The sequence below is a fragment of the Leopardus geoffroyi genome, chromosome B2 (genome assembly GCF_018350155.1).
Source record: "Leopardus geoffroyi isolate Oge1 chromosome B2, O.geoffroyi_Oge1_pat1.0, whole genome shotgun sequence".
In the NCBI taxonomy this organism is placed as follows: domain Eukaryota; kingdom Metazoa; phylum Chordata; class Mammalia; order Carnivora; family Felidae; genus Leopardus; species Leopardus geoffroyi.
The window spans coordinates 4,991,861-5,012,482 of NC_059332.1; the positions used below are offsets into that span (position 1 = coordinate 4,991,861).

General features: G+C 48.3%; 1 protein-coding gene across 9 annotated transcripts in view; it reads left to right on the top strand.

Moving 5' to 3' along the window:
• The window catches only part of RIPOR2 (RHO family interacting cell polarization regulator 2), a 232,700-nt gene that overhangs the window by 197,233 nt on the left and 14,845 nt on the right, over positions 1-20,622 (top strand). For 8 of the 9 annotated variants that reach the window (XM_045497204.1, XM_045497206.1, XM_045497207.1 and 5 more), the window contains 7 exons: positions 3,444-4,121; positions 7,571-7,752; positions 10,309-10,480; positions 13,149-13,284; positions 15,299-15,460; positions 16,473-16,631; positions 18,918-19,120. In XM_045497204.1, the coding sequence (XP_045353160.1) occupies positions 3,444-4,121; positions 7,571-7,752; positions 10,309-10,480; positions 13,149-13,284; positions 15,299-15,460; positions 16,473-16,631; positions 18,918-19,120 (1,692 nt within the window). Of the gene's footprint in view, positions 1-3,443; positions 4,131-5,909; positions 6,784-7,570; positions 7,753-10,308; positions 10,481-13,148; positions 13,285-15,298; positions 15,461-16,472; positions 16,632-18,917; positions 19,121-20,622 lie in introns of those variants that run through there. The other variant, XM_045497212.1, reaches the window with a different exon arrangement.

Below are 20,622 nucleotides of genomic sequence, written 5' to 3' on the forward strand. Positions count from 1 at the left end.
GTGCGCGTTGGGTTTGGGAACATGAGGCCCGAGAGAAACGGCTGGTGAGGACTTCGGAATTTCCGCAAGAGTCCTGATGGAGCAACCCCCTGCCTCAGCCAGTCCCTCCCTCGTCCCCCAGTGCGGCCAGGGCCCCGGGGGTTCTGTGAGATGCCTGAGGGATCCCCTCAGAGGAAGTCCAGGGGGTAGCCCTTTTCCAATCCTACCAGAAGCTCCCCCTTTGTCTCTCCTAGAGGGGTAAGGTGCGGGGGTGGGGGGGCAGAGAGAGGGCAGAGGACACCAAGGAGACAAGCCCCAGAGCCCACGGGGCCCACCCGCTGCTTCACGGCTCCTGGGGGGGTTCCCAGAACTCCGCCCACTCCCACCCCTGCACCCCCAGGACCCTGAGCAGCACGCTCGGGGACCATTCACGGAAGAAAACGTTCTTTAGAGGCAAAACTGAGCTGCAGAGGTTCCTGGAGTGCCCCAGTGACACAGCTCACCCTGTGGTTAACCAGATGAGAATAGAAAGTTTGGGTTGAACTGACTGCACGTGCTGGGATCTGGCGGCCCCAGCCCAGCAGCGAGGGGACCAGAGACATGGCTGGGGAGGACAGGGGCTCCCTTTCCGTCCGCTCCCATTTCACTGGCTGGAACGTTTTGTTTCCCAGAACTATGATGGTAATTCCTTGCTTTATATGTAATTAGGCATGAGCGTGGTACTTACCATCTACCTAGAATATCAAATCCAGAACCCAGGAGAAATTATCCATTTTGAAAGAGCTGGTCTCAAATACCCAGAAAACTTTTTCCACGGAGCAGTATTTGGTACCGAGACCCTGCACGGACCGCAACGTAGGGAAAACTGACTTAGAAATCATTTTAATGCCCGCATAAAGTAATTATCTTGGTTACCTGGATATTTGGAACCTCTCCCCCTTCTGAGCTCTGCTTCATGGATCACAGAGTGTACTTGACCCAGCCCGGGTGGGTTCGACAAGAGGACTCGCTGTTTCTAGACACAGCTCTGGCTGTGCAATCGCGGGAGATGTTCAAGTTTATTAGTCTCCCGTTTTTACAGAAGCTATGCCAGTGTATTTCTGGCCTCAGTTATTTGTGGCATGGTTACCAAATTAATAGAACATTTTCAAGGGCTTGGATTTGTGGGTAGAGACTCTTTTAAAATAATCTATGAGAATTGAAGCAGAACAAAGCATCCCGTCTTGTGAGTGAAATAGCATGAATGTTGTAAAGTCTTTTAAGATAAATGCCTCCCCCCCAAAATTGGTAGCATTATTCATAAGTACAGCTGCCAAATATTGTGAGATCCTGCGTTTTAGGAAACAAGCTCGGTTGTCTCCCCTCCCCCAACCTTTTCTTTTGAAAATGTTAAACCCAAGAATAGTATAATGAACTTTCACCTAGATTCAACACCGGAAGTCCTTTCTAAGAGCTTTGTTTTCTCTTGCCACACAACACAACCACACACACACACAACCACACACAATCACACACACACGCACAACCACACATACACAAACACACACATACAACCACACACAAGTCACACATACACACAACCACGCGCACACACATACAACCACACATGCACAACCACACACACACAACCACACACACACACACAACCACACGCAAATCACACATACACACAACTACACACACATATAACCACACACATACAGCCACACACACAACCACACACACAACCACACACAAGTCACACACACAACCACGCACACACAACCACACCCACACACAACCACACACACACACACACAACCACACATACACACACACATACAGCCACACACAAGTCACACATACACACAACCACACATGCACAACCACACACACACACACAACCACACGCAAATCACACATATACACAACCACACACACATACAACCACACACAAGTCACACACACAACCATGCACACGCACATACAACCACACACACAACCACACACACACACACACAACCACACACAACCACACACATACAGCCACATGCAAATACACAAACACACACACACAAACCACACAACCACACACACAACCACACACAAATACACAACCACACACACACAACCACACATATACAATCACACACACACAACCACACACATACACACAACCACACACACATACACATACAACCACACATAACCACACACACACAAACCACAAAACATACACACATACAACCACACACAAGTGACACATACACACAACCACGCACACGCACATACAACCAAACATACACAACCACACATACACACAACCACACACACTACAACCACACACATACCACCACACACACAATCACATACACATACAACCACACACATACAGCCACATACAAATACACAACCACACACACACACAGCCGCACACACAAACCACACACACATACAACCACACACAAATACACAACCACACATATACAACCACACACATACACACAGCCACACACACATTCACACACTGCCACACACACACACACACACATATAACCACACACAACACAATCCACAAACATACACATATACTACCACACACACACGCACAACCACACTCACAACCACACACACACAACCACACACATACAACCACACATAAGTCACACGTACACACAACCACTCACACACACAACCACACAAACACACACCACATGCAAATCACACATACACACAACCACACACACATACAACCACACACGTACAGCCACATACAATACACAACCACACACACACAAACCACACAACCACACACACACAACCACACACATACCACCACACACACAACCACACACACATACAGCCACACACATACAGCCACATACAAATACACAGCCACACACACACAGCCGCACACACAAACCACACACATACACACAACCACACACACATTCACACACTGCCACACCCACACACACACATACAACCACACATAACCACACACAACACAAACCACAAACATGCACACATACTACCACACACACAACCACACACACATGCACAACCACACACATAACCACACACACACACAGCCACACACACACACACACACACATACACACAATCAACAAATGAAACATTAATATCATGAAAGTGTCGGTTGTTTATTTTAACGATCTGGTATCTTGTCTGCACACAAACCACACCAAGCATATAATTTGTATTTAAAAATAATGGTGTCAGGGCTCCTGGGTGGCTCAGTCGGTTCAGCGTCTGACTTCGGCTCAGGTCATGATCTCACACACGGTTCACGAGTTCGAGCCCCGCGTCAGGCTCTGTGCCGACAGCTCAGAGCCTGGAGCCTGCTTCGGATTCTGTCTCCCTCTCTCTCTGCCCCTCCCCTGCTCACTCCCTGACTCTTTCTCTCAAAAATAAATAAACATTAAAAATTTTTTAAATAATAACGAGACGCCTTTTATCCACAGTCTAATCTACCCGATGATGTCTTTGAAAATGGCAAGGCCGCTGAGGAGAAAACGCCACTGTCTCTCAGCTTCGGTGACCTGCCCAACGAGGACTGCGCCCTCAGCCCGGACCCAGCGGGCTCTCTCTCCAGCGCAGGTGCAGCAAACCCCGAAATCACCATCACCCCCGCAGAGCTGAGCCCCAGCAGCCCGTCCTCCCACAGCGAGGGCACGGAAGACTCCGGCTCAGCATCTTCCAGAAACTCCTCGCGAGAGGGCCGGGAGGCCAAGCCGCCCCCGGAGGAGCCCCCAGCCGGGCCCAGGAGCCCCCCGGAGCGCCGAGCGGCGGCAGGTGCCGGGCCAGAGCGCCTGTTCCTGGAGAAGGAGGTGGCCGAGGCGCTCCTGCGGGAGTCCGACGAGGCGTCCGAGCTCAAGCCGGTCGAACTGGACACTTTTGAAGGAAACCTCACGAAGCAGCTGGTGAAGAGGCTGACCTCGGCCGAGGCGCCCGCGGCCGCGGACAGGCTGCTCTCCGAGGGCTCGGTCAGCGGAGAATCCGAAGGCTGTCGATCCTTCCTGGACGGAAGCTTGGAGGACGCCTTCAGCGGGCTTTTCCTTGCGCTGGAGCCCCACAAGGAGCAGTATAAGGAGTTTCAGGATCTGAACCAAGAAGTCAAGCATTTGGATGATATTCTAAAAGTAAGTACCGTTTCAGGGAAACCAGACTAGGTTTGGAGAGAGGCGTCTGAGGCCAGCTTCTGTGCAGAGTTGCGTATCTATCTTTCCCTGACCGATAGATAACCATCCTTTGGCGCTGACTTTTCCACCCCGGTAGCACGTGTTAAGTTTCGTTTTTCCTCACAACAGATCGATGTACCTAAGACGATCAGGAGTTAAATTAAACAGCTCTGAGGAGTGGCTGAGCTCCTTCGGTCCCAGAGTTAGTCACTGTAAACCCATGTGATGTGTTGTGAAACGGAGGCATTTTGATGATCATAATGTCACTGAGATGCTACTGGATAGGATCCCTTCCTGACTGATCAAGACTTAGGCATGGGTGGAGCCATGGGTCTCTCCCCTCCTCACCGCCCCCCCCACACACACAGGCCTCCCGCCAGCCCCGGGCACTGCCTCCAAAGAGTCCCTTCTCCAGATTTGTCCCAACCAGTGAGTCGGAATCTGAGATAGATCCAGCACCAATCGTCATCTGCTGTGTTCTAGAAGCCAGGGACCCCCAAGTCCACCAGAGATGTCCTTCTCAACCCTGTTCCTGATCAGACAGCTCAGTGTGGACGTGGTGGGAGCAGAGAGCAAGAGGGATGATCTCCGCACAGGCGGGGGTTCCTAACGATGGGATCATTGTTGCTACACCGGAATGTATGTTTCTACCGGGCATACAGATTAAACTTTTGAAAACACGGCACAAGAAGACAGGACCTGATTTTGTCCCGAATCCCACGCCACTTCTCTGTTCTTTGCTACTCTAAGGTTGCCACACAGGAAAGAAATCGGGTCCTTTTCCAGGAAACAGCAATTCTTTGGTGACCTGTGCTATAAAATAGGCTTGAAAATAAGGTGCCGGTGGCGAGCCGAGATCCCACCCACAGAAGCCTGTTGTGTCCCTTGGAATGACTGGTTTTCAGATGTGGTCTTCTCAGTGGCCTGTGGGAAATACATTTCCACACATTTCCAAGGCTTCTCTGACTCTCTTAGCCTTCTCAGTCATGCTCCCCTAGCTTGGAGGGGGATTTGTCCCCAGGGCAGATGAGACTCCAATCCCAACTCCGCAGATCCTCTAGTGCCCATGACGGACTAATTCAGTTGTTGGTGTAGCCTCTGAGAGGACGCTCTGAATCTGCCTTCTATAAAACATAAAAGTGCCAGTTCAGGACCCGTGTGTTCATGCTGCTTGCCTAGTACTCCAGTGAAAACATCTTCTAACCCCCAACAAGCTCTCATCTGCAGAGGTGACCAGCTTTGCTTAGTGGGCGAAAGGTGTTCAATTTAAAGACAACTGACCCCACCTCTCGCAGATGCCTTCGAGAAAGCAAGTGGAGATACCAGTTCCCATTTCCAGACATCTGGATTGCTGAGAAGTATCTGGGCCCACCAGGAAACACTAAGCACCCCATCTGTTAGTCTTATAAAAACCTGGGGGTCACAGATTTCTTTCCAGAGTGTTATTTCAACCTGCTGTTGTTCCAGAACAGTCCTGCCTCTAAAATCCTTTACTGTCCCTCCCTTCGTTATGATCGATATGTAAACGCATCCATACCGTGCCAGGTCAAGTTCAGCAGATAGCTACTTAAGAACGAAGACCCTAGAGGTGGGTTGAGTCTGGACCAGCTCCTTCTATCTGTCTGAGACTGAAAACAGCATTCGAGTTGAGGGCTGGGGCAAATGGCTTTAGATCCAGCCAGAATTAAAGCATCAGCTGGACAAAGCTTTCTCTTTTCTCCCCCCCTTCACATTCCTAGGATGCTAAAGCCTCTTGAGGATCAGAAACTAAATGATGCTGCCCCTGGGACGGAGATCACTGAGGGTGAAGGAAACAACTCTGATTTAAAAGACCGAAAGACGGTTTCCCCCGTGCTTTTGTGCCATCTTGAGTATCAGAGACAGCTCTCTGCGAGGCGCTGCCTGCCTTGTGTTGCGAAGTCAGCGAGGAGAGCCTGAGAGGGTGGACATGTAGTTCTTCTGACTCACAAGACTTGTCCCGTTCAGTCCGCCCCAGTGTCCGTCCTCTTGAATATTTGGAAGGACTTCTTTCCATCTCTGTACCCGTAGCAACTGGCGTTAACGCTGTTTGTCTTGCTTCTGTCTGTGTCTAGCAATACAGGATTCCCCAGGCCCTAGGGCAAACCCACAGTATCCCGGGGCCCAGTCACGGAAGTGATGGGATTTGTTCCGGAGAGGAAGCAGGGACCCTTCTTGCTGGGCCTGTACCCTTCCTTTTCTCCTCAGCGCTCAAAGAAAATGATATGCCGTGAATGTAAAATTAATACACTTGCCTAGGGAGTATGAGTTAAGTCTGAGTTTGAGTAGTTTTCTCTTCCTGGGGTTGGTTTTTTTTTTTTTTAATCCTTTAGAACAGGTTCCTTGGGCAGTCAGCTCCTGTCTCGGGACACTGCACACATTACAGATTGGTTACTATTTGGCACGGACTCCGTGACTCTCTAGATTTGTCTGCTGGTTGTATTTTCTTTGGAGTTGAGCTCTAGGCAGAGGGGTATGGCAGTTCCGTTTCCCAAGGCTTTCTGGGCTGTAATGTTTTCTCAACTTTTTATTCTAAACTTTCAAGCAGAAGTAGGGGTGCCTGGGTTCCTCAGTCGGTTGAGCGTCCAACTTCAGCTCAGGTCATGATCTCGCAGTCTGTGAGTTCGAGCCCCGCATCGGGCTCTGTGCTGACAGCTCAGAGCCTGGAGCCTGCTTCAGATTATGGGTCTCCCTCTCTCTCTGCCCCTTCCCTGCTCATGCTCTGTCTCTCTCTGTCTCAAAAATAAATAAAAACAGGGGCGCCTGGGTGGCGCGGTCGGTTAAGCGTCCGCCTTCAGCCAGGTCACGATCTCGAGGTCCGTGAGTTCAGGCCCCTCGTCGGGCTCTGGGCTGATGGCTCAGAGCCTGGAGCCTGTTTCCGATTCTGTGTCTCCCTCTCTCTCTGCCCCTCCCCCGTTCATGCTCTGTCTCTCTCTGTCCCAAAAATAAATAAACGTTGAAAAAAAATTTTTTTAATAAATAAATAAATAAATAAATAAATAAAAACATTAAAAAAAATTTTTTAAATAAAAATTTTTTTAAAAAACTTTCAAGCAGAAGTAGAGAGAATCCTGTAACGGCTCCCAGTGCGCCCATCCCCCGGCTTCCACGATGTCAGCTCACGGCCAGTCTTGTTCCGTCTGTTCTCCTCCTCGCTTATTTCCCTCCAGATCATTTTGGAACGAATCCCAGATCCTGTGTCGTTTAATCCATCGTTGTAGTTTTTTTTTTTTTTTAATGCGAAGATTTTAAATGCGTTTTTTTTAAATGCCAACAACAAAAAATAAAAGCTTGGAAAAAAAGAAAGTGTCGCATCTCAGATCGACTGTTGCCTGTTCTGTTTCTGCTTCTGGATGTGTTGACCTTCTCCCCGATGCCTTCTGCCTTTGCAGTGTAAGCCAGCCGGAAACCGCAGCCGGTCTTCCAGTTTAAGTCTTACAGTCGAAAGTGCTTTAGAAAGCTTTGATTTCCTGAACACCTCCGATTTTGACGAGGAGGAGGATGGTGATGAGGTTTGTACTGTTGGAGGAGGCACGGACTCGGTATTTTCAGACACTGAGACGGAGAAAAATAGGTAAGTGTGAAGTCGGCGTCCGCTTACCTCTCTTCTGAACAGTGGTTCTTTGTTGCTCTCAGACGGGACCCGTGCACATCCCCAGGAAGAGAAAACTCCCTCCATGAACCACCAACTGGCTTTCAATTCCCTCTTATTGGCAAGGGCCATTTTTAAATGGTGTTCACCTCTCTTGTGTTGTCGGAGGGAAAATGAATCACGTTTCTTCGTTGGAAATAAAGGGGAAACTTTTGTACGGGCATGTGTTTTGTGCACACCGATATCTTGGAGGCTCGGGGGGTCGGCAACTTGCCCCCAGTGCAATGAATCCCAAATTAACGAAGCGTGCTTTGTGTCTGGAGACCTCTTACTGGATGATCGACCTGTACCTGGTTCTCCTCTCTTTGCGTGTCTTATGTCTTATCTCTTCGTTTTGTTGTGCTCTGCTTTTTCCACCCCTGTATCTCTTGCTCCCTTTGGCAAAGTTGCTATACGTTAACCTCATCCGTGCACACGTCAACGCCAGGTTTAAGTCCAGCCACATAATTGCCTCAGAATGTAACAGGGATGACCAATCACTGGTAACGATTTCTTCTGCTTCTGCAGCCCAGCAGGTGGAGAATGAGGCCTTCTCTGGGGAGGGAAGGGAAGGGGAAGGGGGATTGTTGTCACCTTCTCCATCAGCCTTCCGCGTGCGGCCACCCCTTGTCTTTGGCACTAGCGTCTGGGGTCCATTTTGTAACTTGAACGAAGCAAACCAAGCACAGTGGAATATGCTCACCTTCACTACACGCACACACTCACACACTTTCCCAAAGGAAAGGGCAGATTTCCACCTTCCTTACTTTTGCCATGTTATGTAAACAGGTTTTCAAGTTACACCGTCACAAACCTCTCTGTGGGTGATGTTATGTCAGTGTTTTGGGGTTTTCTTGTTCCTGGAGGCTTTCTTCTTCCAAAACCAGGAAGAGAAAAAGTGAGAACTAGAATTTATGCTTTGAGCAAACTGAGGACACGGCAAACAAAAGTTACTAAACGAATGCAATGTTTAAGCGATGCCCCTGCATTCTATGCTGAGATTTCTCCAACTTGATCGAATTTGTGAAATGCTGCAAAACCAAAAATCTGTCTCCTCATTACATAATATGTCAGAGTCAGACATCAGTCTAAGCTTCGTTCTTCTGGCTCTCAGAAGCATTTTAACAACAAAAACCTCGTAGATTTTGTACGTTTTATAGAACATTGATATTAAATTGACTGAATCGATCAACTTTAGTATATGTCCTCAGTGGTATTAGGGAAAATTGTGAAAATTGTGTTTTATTTTTTTTATGTTATTTTTTTGAGTTTATTTATTTTGAGAGAGACAGAAATAGCACAAGTTGGGGAAGGGCAGAGAGAGAGAGAGAGAGAATCCCAAGCAGGTTCCGTGTTGCCAGCACAGAGCCCCATGCGGGGCTTGAACTCACGAAACTGAGCCAAAACTAAGAGTCGGACGCTTAACCAACTGAGCCCCCCAGGCACCCCCATGTGTGAGTATTAAATATGTGTTGATGGCCAGAACGCAGGCACAGTGCTTTCCCCTGGAGGCAGGTGTGCAGTGGAGTAAAGCGTCCAGTGCCTCTTAGCTCAGGTTCACGATCTCTTTAAATCATGGAGGCTGGAGGCCAGGAGCCCAGAAGCCAGCAGCTGCCCGGTCGCTGTCTAGCCGTGTGAACAGGACCCCAAGGGGAACACCTCTGCCCGTCAGTCCTCCCAGTGTGAAATGAGACAGCTCTTCCCTCTTTCCCACACAGATTAATTTTAAGAACAAAATTGGTTCATAGAGGCAACATATTTATTTGTAAACGTAAGTGCCCGTCACGATCCCAGGTTTAGACAGTTCACCAGCGGGGAGTAAACAAGGTGTGAGAGGCAGAACCAAGCTCTGCCTTGGAAGAGTCCAATAAACGCCTTTTAGCCTTTGTCTGGGGTAGAACATCATGCCTCTTGTTGGCAGTTTTCCTTTTTCCTTCTCTTCTAGTAGCAATTGATCTGAGGCCAAAAAAAAAAAAAAAAGCCTTGACATTATTTCTTAATGGAATTGCTCTTGGGAAACCACAACTATAGAGGACAATTTAATCCCAGGATATTTGGCAAAGCGCCCCATCCCCAGAGCAAGAAAGTGTAACAGGTGCACCATGAGAGCAGATTCCTTGGGGAGCCTGCTTTACAAATGGTTCACTGCTGGGGGCAGCTGGGTGGCTCAGTCTATTAAGCGTCCGACTTCAGCATAGGTCATGATCTCACAGTTCATGGGTTCAAGACCCACGTCAGGCTCTGTGCTGACAGCTCGGAGCCTGGAGCCTGCTTCGGATTCTGTGTCTCCCTCTCTCTCTGGCCCTTCCCCACTTGTGCTCTCTCTCACTCTCACTCTCGCTCTCTCTCTCTCTCTCTCAAAAATAAATACACATTAAAATTTTTTGAACACTGATTCACTGTGCTTGAGAAGCAAATTCTGGAAGCAGTTGTTGGGGTTGACCTGGGGTTTCCCCGCTGAAAGAAACCGCTAACGTTGCGCTCACCTTCCTGCTTCAGCCCTTACAGGTCGGTACACCCAGAGGCCAGGGGGCACCTGAGCGAGGCGCTGACAGAAGACACAGGAGTCGGGACCAGTGTGGCCGGAAGCCCCCTCCCCCTGACCACAGGAAATGAGAGCCTGGACATCACCATTGTCAGGCACCTTCAGTATTGCACCCAACTCGTTCAGGTGGGCTCGGCGACTGTGTTTGTTTTAGACCCCAGGCTCTTTATGCACCAAGAATGTGTGCTGCCTTTTTTCAGTTTTGCCAGAGAAATGAACGTTCAGGAATATGAGAACAAGCCTGCTTCGCTTTGGGCCGACTCGAAAGTTCTGATGGCCCTGGCCATCCTCCCTGAACCCTGGGTTTTCTATCTTGAAACCTAGCTCTCCGCACTCGAACATGCAATAGGTTGGCTCTTGATTTCAAAACATTTGCCAAAAGAGAAGAGTAACGTGACTAAGGGAAAAAAAATTGCATTGCGCCATCTACAAACGGGTGGACTTCGAAAGCCAGTGTTACAGGGCACACGGTAGTGTGAATATTGTCACTCCACCTGGACGGCTAAAGGCGAAATGGTGCAGGATATAAGCACGGTTTCCCAGATCTCGAATAAGTACGTATTAGCAGCGAGAAAAAATAGTTCCAGAGGCCATTATCGTTGCCAGGTAGGCGCTCGTTCTGGGACGCCGTGGGACTCGTTTTTCTTCTCACTTCAGGCTACTTACCTGTTAAGATTTTGCAACAGTGAAGCGGATATTTTGAAATTCTTTGGTTGCGGGAAGTGCGTTAGCTCCCTTGAACAAAGTGCTCCCCACCTCCTGCCCCAAGCATCTCCTTAAATACTTACTCCTCGCCTGGTTGCTTGTCTTCTCCAGCCTGTTTGCATGTGTGGGGAACAGGATGAGAATGTGAAAGCAAATGTGTAATGGTCTTCAGGGGGATTGGCCAGACAGGAAGGGTGCGAAACTTAAATAAATAAATAAATAAATAAATAAATAAATAAATAAATAATCGGTCAGTCAATCAATCAATCAATCATGCTCCTGAGAGCATGGGACCAAGTGGCAGACAAGAGGCAGGGTAAGGAGGAGGGGGGTCCCAGGGAGGCCAGAAGTGGGTTAGTGTGCTTTTTCCATAATGCACTTGTGATGAGATGGAGAATATACTTTTCCTCCGTGAACAAACAACCCCAGAGTCACCTCAGACACTGTGGGAAACTGGTTGGCAATTACGACTCTTACCGCTAGGTTGGCCAACATCCCAGTTGATCTCTTCTGTTGACTGTTGAATTTGCCAGCCATTTACTGACAACCGATCTGGCAGAAGGCGCAGTGGTTTTTTTCTGACCAAAATGGGAAAGGGTTGTTGTTTGCTTATAACCATTCTCTATCCAACCACTTGAATAAGATGGTTTTCACAACTCTTCGCCCTTGCTGAGCCTGATTCTGTGCTGAGCACACTACCTGTTGGCACTGTAGAGGTAAAGTCATTATCTTGTGAGACATAAGAGAATTCTCTTCCGTAAAGGAATGAATGTTTTCTCTCAAAGACTAATTGACAAGCAATATTCAGTGCAATGCAGTTCGTGAGTTTGAGCCCTACATCAGGCTCTGTGCTGACAGTGCACGGATCTTGTTTGGGATTCTCTCTCTCTCTCCCTCTCTCTCTCTCTCTCTCTGCCCCTCCCCTGGGCACTGTCTCTCAAAAAATAAATAAACTAAAAAAAAATTTAAAAATATTCAGTGCAGTGTTCTTCCCGATACTCAGACCAGACCATGGTCATAACAAGCCCCACTGTGGGGAAAATCAGCATCAAAAAAACAGAAGAGGCACACATACAGATATGTAAAGGATTAAGGATTAGAAACGTAATTTCTAACTCACACCCACTGCCGAATCGGTGAGTTTACATCTTCATTCGGAATGTAATTGCAAAGAGAAAAAAACAGGCATCCCATGTGGACCATGTGTTATGCCTGAAGTCAGTTCACTTCTGTATCTACGTATGTGAAAGGCATCAGCACATAATTGCTACACTAGGCTCGGAGATTGGAAATCATATGTGCATAGAATCTACATGGTTTCGACAGGGGAGGATGGCAGTACAGGTCAGCTCCCTGTATCCGTACCCACCAGGTGGCTGGACAGGTCTCTGAGGCACACAGAAAGGTCTAGAACCTTCAGGCAACAAGTGACTTCTGTCCTCTCTCATGCCCTTTACTCTTGTGACCTGCACTCAAATGAAATCAGTTACTATTTATGTGGCCTTGGGCATGCCACTGGACCTCTCTGTGCCTCAGTTTCCCCAGCAGTAAAATGGAACATCAACAGTCCCCACCTCCTAGGGTGGTGGTGAGCAATGGCATGAGCTCATACACGGGCTCAGACCAGTGCCTGGTACATAATCAGCACTCGTTAATTAGAATGAGAAAGCCTTGATGCATTCTTCATTTCCAGCTTGAAAACAAGGAAAGAAATCCGTGCTGGGAAAAATTACTACTTGGGAAAGCAATCTTTTTTTTAATCGTGTTAGCACACAGATAAGCAGCCTGAATATGCCTTCGAAGTTTCAAAGAGGATTTACAGAGCCTCAACTTGATAATAACCTTGTGGCTCTATTAGTGAAAAAAATCCCAGAATCCATACAGGCACGGAAAAAGTTGAGAGGCAACAAAAACACGTGTGATTTCGTCGGGTGTTGTAACTGGCACAGAACGAGGAACGTTCTGGAACAGAACACCATGCAGGCGTATTTAGCGTGACGGCCGTGTGAGGAAGGACGGGGTTGGGTCGGGAAACCTCCGCTGACGACAGTGGGCGTGACTGACACGGCGGCTTCGTTTGTTTTGTCAGCAAATTGTTTTCTCAAGCAAAACCCCATTTGTGGCGAGCAACCTCTTGGAGAAGCTTTCTCGGCAAGTCCAGGTGATGGAGAAACTGTCAGCCGTCAGCGATGAGAACATAGGGAACATCAGTTCTGTCATTGAAGGTAAGCACGTGTGTGCCACACCCCCAGCCTCTCCCTTGCTCCGTGGGGCCGGCAGGAAGGCATGACAGTGGAGGAGCGGCCAGTGGCCAGTGCCCAGCAGCGTGGACTGGTGCCATCTCGTTAACACTGCGCCTCAGCCTTCGGAGTCAAACCAGCAGAACACGGTTTTGTCTACGGGGCCAGCCCCCCACCTCCGGAAGTCAGACACCCGTGTCTAAGCAGAACCAGTCTCACGGACTTTTCCTGCCGGCGCGGTTCCATTGGGGGGACAGGCGACCGGGACTGTGCTTGTGCCGTGTTGCTGGTGAAGACACAGCTCCCACAGCAGCTGACTGGCAAAGGCAGGACACCCCCCAGCTGTCCTTGGAAAAGGTAGAAATATGCTGGCGGCTCTCAGGAAAGTCCCCGGTTCCAAGAGGGTTAGGTGGAGAACTTGACGTGGGGAAGCTGCCTTTGAACTCGCGTGGTCTGGCCACGGAGCTCCTTATAAAGACAGGAGTTTTCGTCTTGGTTCACAGCACACATCCCGTGGAGGTAGTGGGGCTCCAGACTCTTCTCTGGGTCGCTCGGATCCAGCCGAGAAGAGACCTCCCTGTAGGTTCCCGTTTTAGATTTGTGCCTCCCGCATCCAGTCCTCCTGGGAGCCGGTGACCTCGGCAGGTGTCTGAGAGGCATAAAAGGGGACAGGAAGCCGAGGACGCCAGTGACTCGCGTCCTCCCGGCTCCCAGGCACCTCCTCATGGTCCCAACCGCATGAGGTCACGACCTCACGGTCACTGACCGTGTGCTGCCTACACGGAGCTCTTCGCCATTTCAGCCAGAGAGGCCCCCCCCAGGCGGGTGTCACACTCCCCCAGCCCACCTCCTGATGTGTTACGGCCCCTTCAGAAACATCTCCTGAGGGGTGATTCTCTGATCCTGTAGCCGGGTTTGCAGGAAAGTTACGGCAGCGGGGGGAGATGGTCAGAGCATCTTCCGAGAGGAGGGCTGCTGGGTTTTCTCTCACGGAAAGCAAACAGCTTTGCCTTCGCTGTGTTTTCTTTGCCGCCCGGGCTAGATGAGCTTCTGGTCATAAGTTCCTTGCCCTTTAGAAAATCTGCCAACTACAGAGGAATCTCGTAGTTCCAGTTAAAAAACAGTCTTTAGGGGCGCCTGGGTGGCGCAGTTGCTCGAGCAGCCGACTCCAGCTCAAGTCATGATCTCACGGTTCATGGGTTCGAGCCCCGCGTCGGGCTCCGGGCTGACAGCTCGGAGCCTGGAGCCTGCTTCGGATTCTGTGTCTCCCTCTCTCTCTGCCCCTTCCCCACTCATGCTCTGTCTCTCTCTCTTTCTCAAAAATAAATAAACATTAAAAAAAAAATTTTAAACCACAGTCTTTAGGGGATGCCTGGCTGGCTCGTTCGGTGGAACAAGGAGACTGTGGTTCTCCAGGTCATGAGTTCAAGCCCCACGTTGGGTGTGGAACCTACTTAAAAAAAAATTTAGAGGCGCCTGGGTGGCTCAGTCCGTTAAGCATCCAACTCTTGATCTCACAGTTCATGGGATTGAGCCCCGTGTCAGGCTCTGTGCTGACAGTGCAGAGCCTGCTTGGGATCCTCTCTCTCTCTCTGCCCTTCCCCCCCCCCACTGTCTCTCAAAATCAGTAAATATTTTTTTATGTAAAAACCATAGTCTTGGGGCGCCTGGGTGGCTCAGTTGGTTAAGCATCTGACTTCGGCTCAGGTTATGATCTCACAGTTCATGGGTTCGAGCCCCGCATCAGGCTCTCTGTTGTCAACACACAGCCTGCTTTGGATCCTCTGTCCCCACCTCTCTCTCTGCCCCTCCGCCGCTCTCTCCCTCTCTTTCTCTCAAATTAAAAAAAAAAAAAAATTTTTAAAAACTTTTAAAAACCACCGTCTTTAAAAAGGGGGGGAGGGGCAGTGATGGCTGCCCCACCCCCACACAGGCGCATTGTCTTCATCTGCTTCGTTCCAACTGTGTGTTGGGGGTGGGGGTTGCTCTTCTTTTCCAGCCATCCCAGAATTTCACAAAAAGCTGTCTTTGCTGTCATTCTGGACGAGGTGCTGCAGCCCGGTGGGCGTCTACCACAGCTCGGCTGACAGAGTGATGAAGCAGCTGGAAGCCAGCTTTGCCAGAACCGTCAACAGAGAATATCCAGGACTCGCAGACCCAGGTACAGGGCAGGGGCGGGGAGGAAGGGGTCCGCCGTTTGGCTTGAGAGCGAGCACTGGCGGGCTGCCCCTCACCACGTCCCCAGCAGCTAGCCCTGGAGAAAAGGCTGACTCTCCGGAGAAGACATCATCTGTCCATCATCTACTCTAAGAAAAGAAAGAGCACGAACGTGTTCCAACTCAGAATCTCGGCGGTGACTTTTAAAAGCACTGTGCGTCCGTGTTGCTGTTTAGGTGGCTGTATGTGTTTTTCATTAAAATGTTACCAACAGGAGCGTGTCCCATGGTGGAACCACTTGGGAAACAGTTTGGCAATTTCTACTAAAGCTAAATGTACCTACCCTATGATGCAGCCATTCCGCTCCTAAATATGTCAAGGGAGATAGATGCTTATAGTCACAAAAAAGGTTCATAGCACCTTTCTTCACAAGAACTGAAAACCAGAAACAACTCAAATGCCCACCAACAAGAAAATAAATGTGTTGTGTATGTGTGTGTATAATGTGTATGTATACGATATTGTATATATGTATATATTGTGTATTTATAGCATCAGTCATACAATAGGCTATTACACAGCAATTTTTAAGAAGAATAAACTGTAAGCAACAATGTAGGTGAATCCCACAAATATTTTATTGAGTAAAAGGAACCAGATACAAACAGTGTATACTGTATAATCCCATTTATATGATGTTCAAGAACAGGTAAAGCTGAGTCCTAGTGATAGAAGTCAGATTATTAGTTACCTGTGGTGGGGGTGGGGGGATCTGAGGGGGGCACTGAGATGGGGGCATGAGTCAACCAGGTGGGGTGCCAACAGTGTTCTGTTCTTGACCCAACGCAGTTATGCAGGTATGTATACGTACGTCCAGTAATCATCCAGCTATTCACTGAGGACTAGCTCGTCTCACGTATTGTGCTCTGCCGTACCCCACGGTACAAAGACAGACAGGTGAACGAATGAGTGCTCGTGGCACTTCAAAGCCTCTTTGTGTTTCTCCTTCCAAACAGTGTTTCGAACCCTGGTGTCCCAAATCCTGGACCAGGCTGAGCCTCTGCTCCCCTCCAGCCTCTCTTCGGAGGTCATCACCGTTTTCCAATATTACGGTTACTTCACCAGCCACGGTGTGAGCGACCTAGAGAGCTACTTGAACCAGCTGGCCAAGCAAGGTGGGACGTGTTCTTTCGTTGCACCGTGCGGTGGCTCCATTTGGAGTGAGCTCTGGTCTTTTCAGTCATAGTTTTTAGGGCTGGTAACCTTTCTTCCCCCAAGTCAACAGCTGGGATGAGATCAGCCTTTTCAATGACTTCTGGACCCCTAACTGTAGTGAGCCTCTTGGCAATGAACCAGGGGTGTACCGAGAGCATCCTGATCACCCAGCAAGGATACGACGTTGACCAAAAGCTGATTTAATGATGATATTTCTTCACGAATGTATTTGCCATTTGTGGGATCAAGCCTACAGGCAGTACTGTGTTACGTTGCCCTTTTTGGAGGCACTTTCATAACAGTCCGCAATGGGATTCACGACAAGGCAGATGGGGCGACATGTTGGTCAGGAAAGGAAATGGAAAACCACGTCTCGGGCTGTGTCTCCGGGGAGGGTGCAGAACGGGCACCAGCACCGTGGGGTGGCCTGAAGTTCATGATTGCCTTGCTTCTCGCGTGGTGTCACATGCTGAAAATAAAATAAGCAGCTGTAATGAGAGGAAACCTCTTTGGGGGCGGAGCCAGGCAGCGAGGGGCTGGGTTCTGGCTCCCCAGTCTGTGCTCTGTAAATCCACCCAGACTTCACCGCTGCCGGTGAAAGGGGGTGGGATTGCAGTGTGTTCTTTAGGAGTAGACGGGTTGGCTCAGCACCAGACTTAGCCCTTCCCTCCAGAACGCTGAACCCTGCACTGACAGGTCGGTCACAGAGCTCACATCCCAGTGAGAAGACGCACTTTCTCCCCCCGACCCAGTGCCAAGCCAGCCCGAACACAGGAGAGTCTGTGTAGCCCTCATGATGAGTAAATGCTGGTCCAGAGTTCTAGAAGGAGAACCGAGGCGAGAGACCACAGGATCTCACTTGAGGATAGTCTTCCTATCTTCTCTAAGTTTGTCACTGTCTCTAAAGCAGTTTTCTGAGTAAATTTCTCTACTGTTCAAATGACATCAGTAGCAGCTGACATCCCTGAGCCTCCCCCCGACGGTTCTGGGGAAGGCGTACCTACTTACCAGTAGGAGTGGAGGAGGACCGTGGAGAAACCCTAACCCTGTACATGTCTTTTTTGTTTTCTTCTTCCTTTAAATAAGAAAAAGGCCCTCATTATTTAAAAAAAAAAAAAAAAAAAAAAAAAAAGACTAGAAAACAAAAAAGTACACCTAAAAATATTCAAATCACCTACTATCTTACTTTTAAAATTTAATGTATTTTTAGTTGGATATGCATGGATTTGACATTTCAAAGCTGTGATGACCTATTATAAAGCATTCAGTCCTAGCTTTTATTTGATATTATATCCCATGTTATCCTTTGAAAGTTTTTTTAGTTTTGTAGTATCCCTGCATTTGGGTGCATGCGAATATAGTTGATTATTGTTGAACAGTTAGGTTGTTTTCCATGATTTGTTTGTTCCATTGTTATACATAATACTGTCTCGAGACCTTATGCTGTGGCATTTATTTAAAAAGCAGTGAAATGACCACAACATCCCCAGCAGCAGAAATAGGAAATTAAAGCCAAAAAAAAAAAAAAATCTCAAAAATTCACTAATGTGTCCATTGAATAGTGGATGCTGTCTACTGATGGATCGTGAATTTTAGTTTATCGTTTCCCATCTGTACTGACCAGATACACTCTTATCCTGATGTTTTGGTGACTAATAGATGCCTGCACCGGGTACTTTATGAGGGATCAGAATACATTCCTTGGTCATGGAACATCATCAGTTTGTCCAAATGGGACTCAGAATTTTATTTTTTTATCATATCATCTCCATATTCCAGCCAACCAGCTGGATTTCTCCATCCCGGCCCAGGTGCCCGAGTGCAGACAGAGAGAACATGAAGCTGGGGTCACTCGGGGCCAGGGGATTGCCAGACGGGTATGGCTAAAAGATCGGCAACAGAGTTGGCTCTCATCGGGAAGATTTTACTTGTAGTCAACTACAAGTTTACTTGTAGTTCCTTCGCTGTATATTTTTACATTTGACTATGTAATTCATCTAGAAGTTATTTTAGCGGCCGTACAAGATGGAGATCTGCCTTCGCTACTCCCTATTAAGGTTTGCCATTTACCATAATAGAATTACTAGAATCATGCCCTTTTCTCACTAACTGAAAACATCACCTTCGTCGTATGCTGACTTTGCGTACTTGGATCTGTTATTACATGTATACTTGAGTCATATATTTTTAGTGAGTGTGTTACCTTAAGATCAGAAAGTGAACTCTGCTTTCTTTTCACTCGCTAGTTTCCTTGATTCAGACCCTGCAGTCGCTGAGAGATGAGAAACTGCTCCAGGCCATGAGTGACCTTGCACCCGGCAGCCTCTCAGCCCAGCAGGAAGTACTCGGGACTCTGGCTGTGCTGCTGACTGGCGATGACCAGGAAGCCCGTGAGGCTGTGATGCTGTACTTGACCTCAGCCTCCAGAAACGAGCACTTCAGGGAAAAGGTAAAGCCCCAAACCACGGACATCAAGCCAGAAGCTTCTTTAATTTTCTATCATTTACTATTAATATTTTGCCAAATGTTTCTTATAAAAAAATAATTTTCTTCTGCCTATTAATAATACATGCCCTGTAACACAATTTAAACTACAAAATATACTGTAAATATTTTAGTGCCCATAAGTCCAGCCCCCAGAGAAAACTGTTAGGGATTTGGTGTACATTCCTTCTAATGCTCTTCTATGCATATGCTAACATCTATAATTATGTTTTTCTTTTTTGTTAATATTTATTTATTTTTGAGAGAGAGACAGAGTGTGAGCAGGGGAGGGGCAGAGAGAGAGGGAGACACAGAATCCGAAGCAGGCTCCAGGCTCCGAGCTGTCAGCACAGAGCCCAACACGGGGCTCAAACTCACGGAGTGCAAGATCATGACCTCAGCCGAAGTGGGACGCTTAACCGACTGAGCCACTCAGGCGCCCCTATAATTATTTTTTTTTCTTAAATGAGATCACACTGTTCTGTTGCATAACTGAGTTTTTAAATGTAATAGATCGTGGTTATTTTCCTTGTTAGAACATGTTGATCTACTTCGTTCTATTTGAGGGGTTAATGTGCATCTCAGGGTATGGATAGTCTATAATTTATTTTCTTGTTCCATACTGATGGGCCTTTGTGGAGATCCCAACTCTGAAAAATATCATGATGAGCATACAGGCACACACAGTTTGTGACTTGGCATCGGTCATCAAACCATTGAGTCAAAGAACAAGAATATTTTTAATTTCGAAAGCCATCACTCCTTTTTGCCAGGGGAGAGGAGGTTGACCCCTCCGTGGCTTTAATTCAGTACCAGCCGGGTGTAACAGGCATTGGCAATTCAAGCATGCAGGGGCCCCGTACAGACAGCGGCTTGGTCCCCTGTATAACCTGAACAGTTGTTCTAAAAATCAGCTCATGCCCACCCTCAGATCAGCTCAGTAAAATCAAAGTTGGCCCTTCTTGTCCTGGGAAAGGTCAAATGTTGACAGCTGAGAAGAGCTTAACTTCTCTGAGGTGTCAGCTAAGCTGGGGAATGGTGGGATGTTTGTGTCTCCACAAGACCTTCCATTCTAAGGTCATCTGGGCCCAAGAGCAGGGACTTCATGTTCTTCTTTCCTACAAAGCTCCAGTCTTTTACTGGGATTTGCTCAACAGGCTGTTCTATGGGCCAATCATCCTCACTCTACTGAAGAGAGAGGAGGAAAATTAAAGGCGTGTGACCGCTGCTGGTAGCAGCCTATACAGACACAGTCTTCCGTGCGTGGGATCATGGTGCCCTTTGGTCGTGACAAGTGCCCTTTGGTCATGACAAGGACCCATGGTCTAGCGTCTCCTTAGATAAAGGCAGCCTGGGGCACCTGGGCGTCTCAGTCGGTTGGGCATCCAACTCTTGATTTCGGCTCAGGTCATGATCTCACGGTCCATAGGATGGAGCCCCCCCATCAGACTCTGTGCTAACATTGTG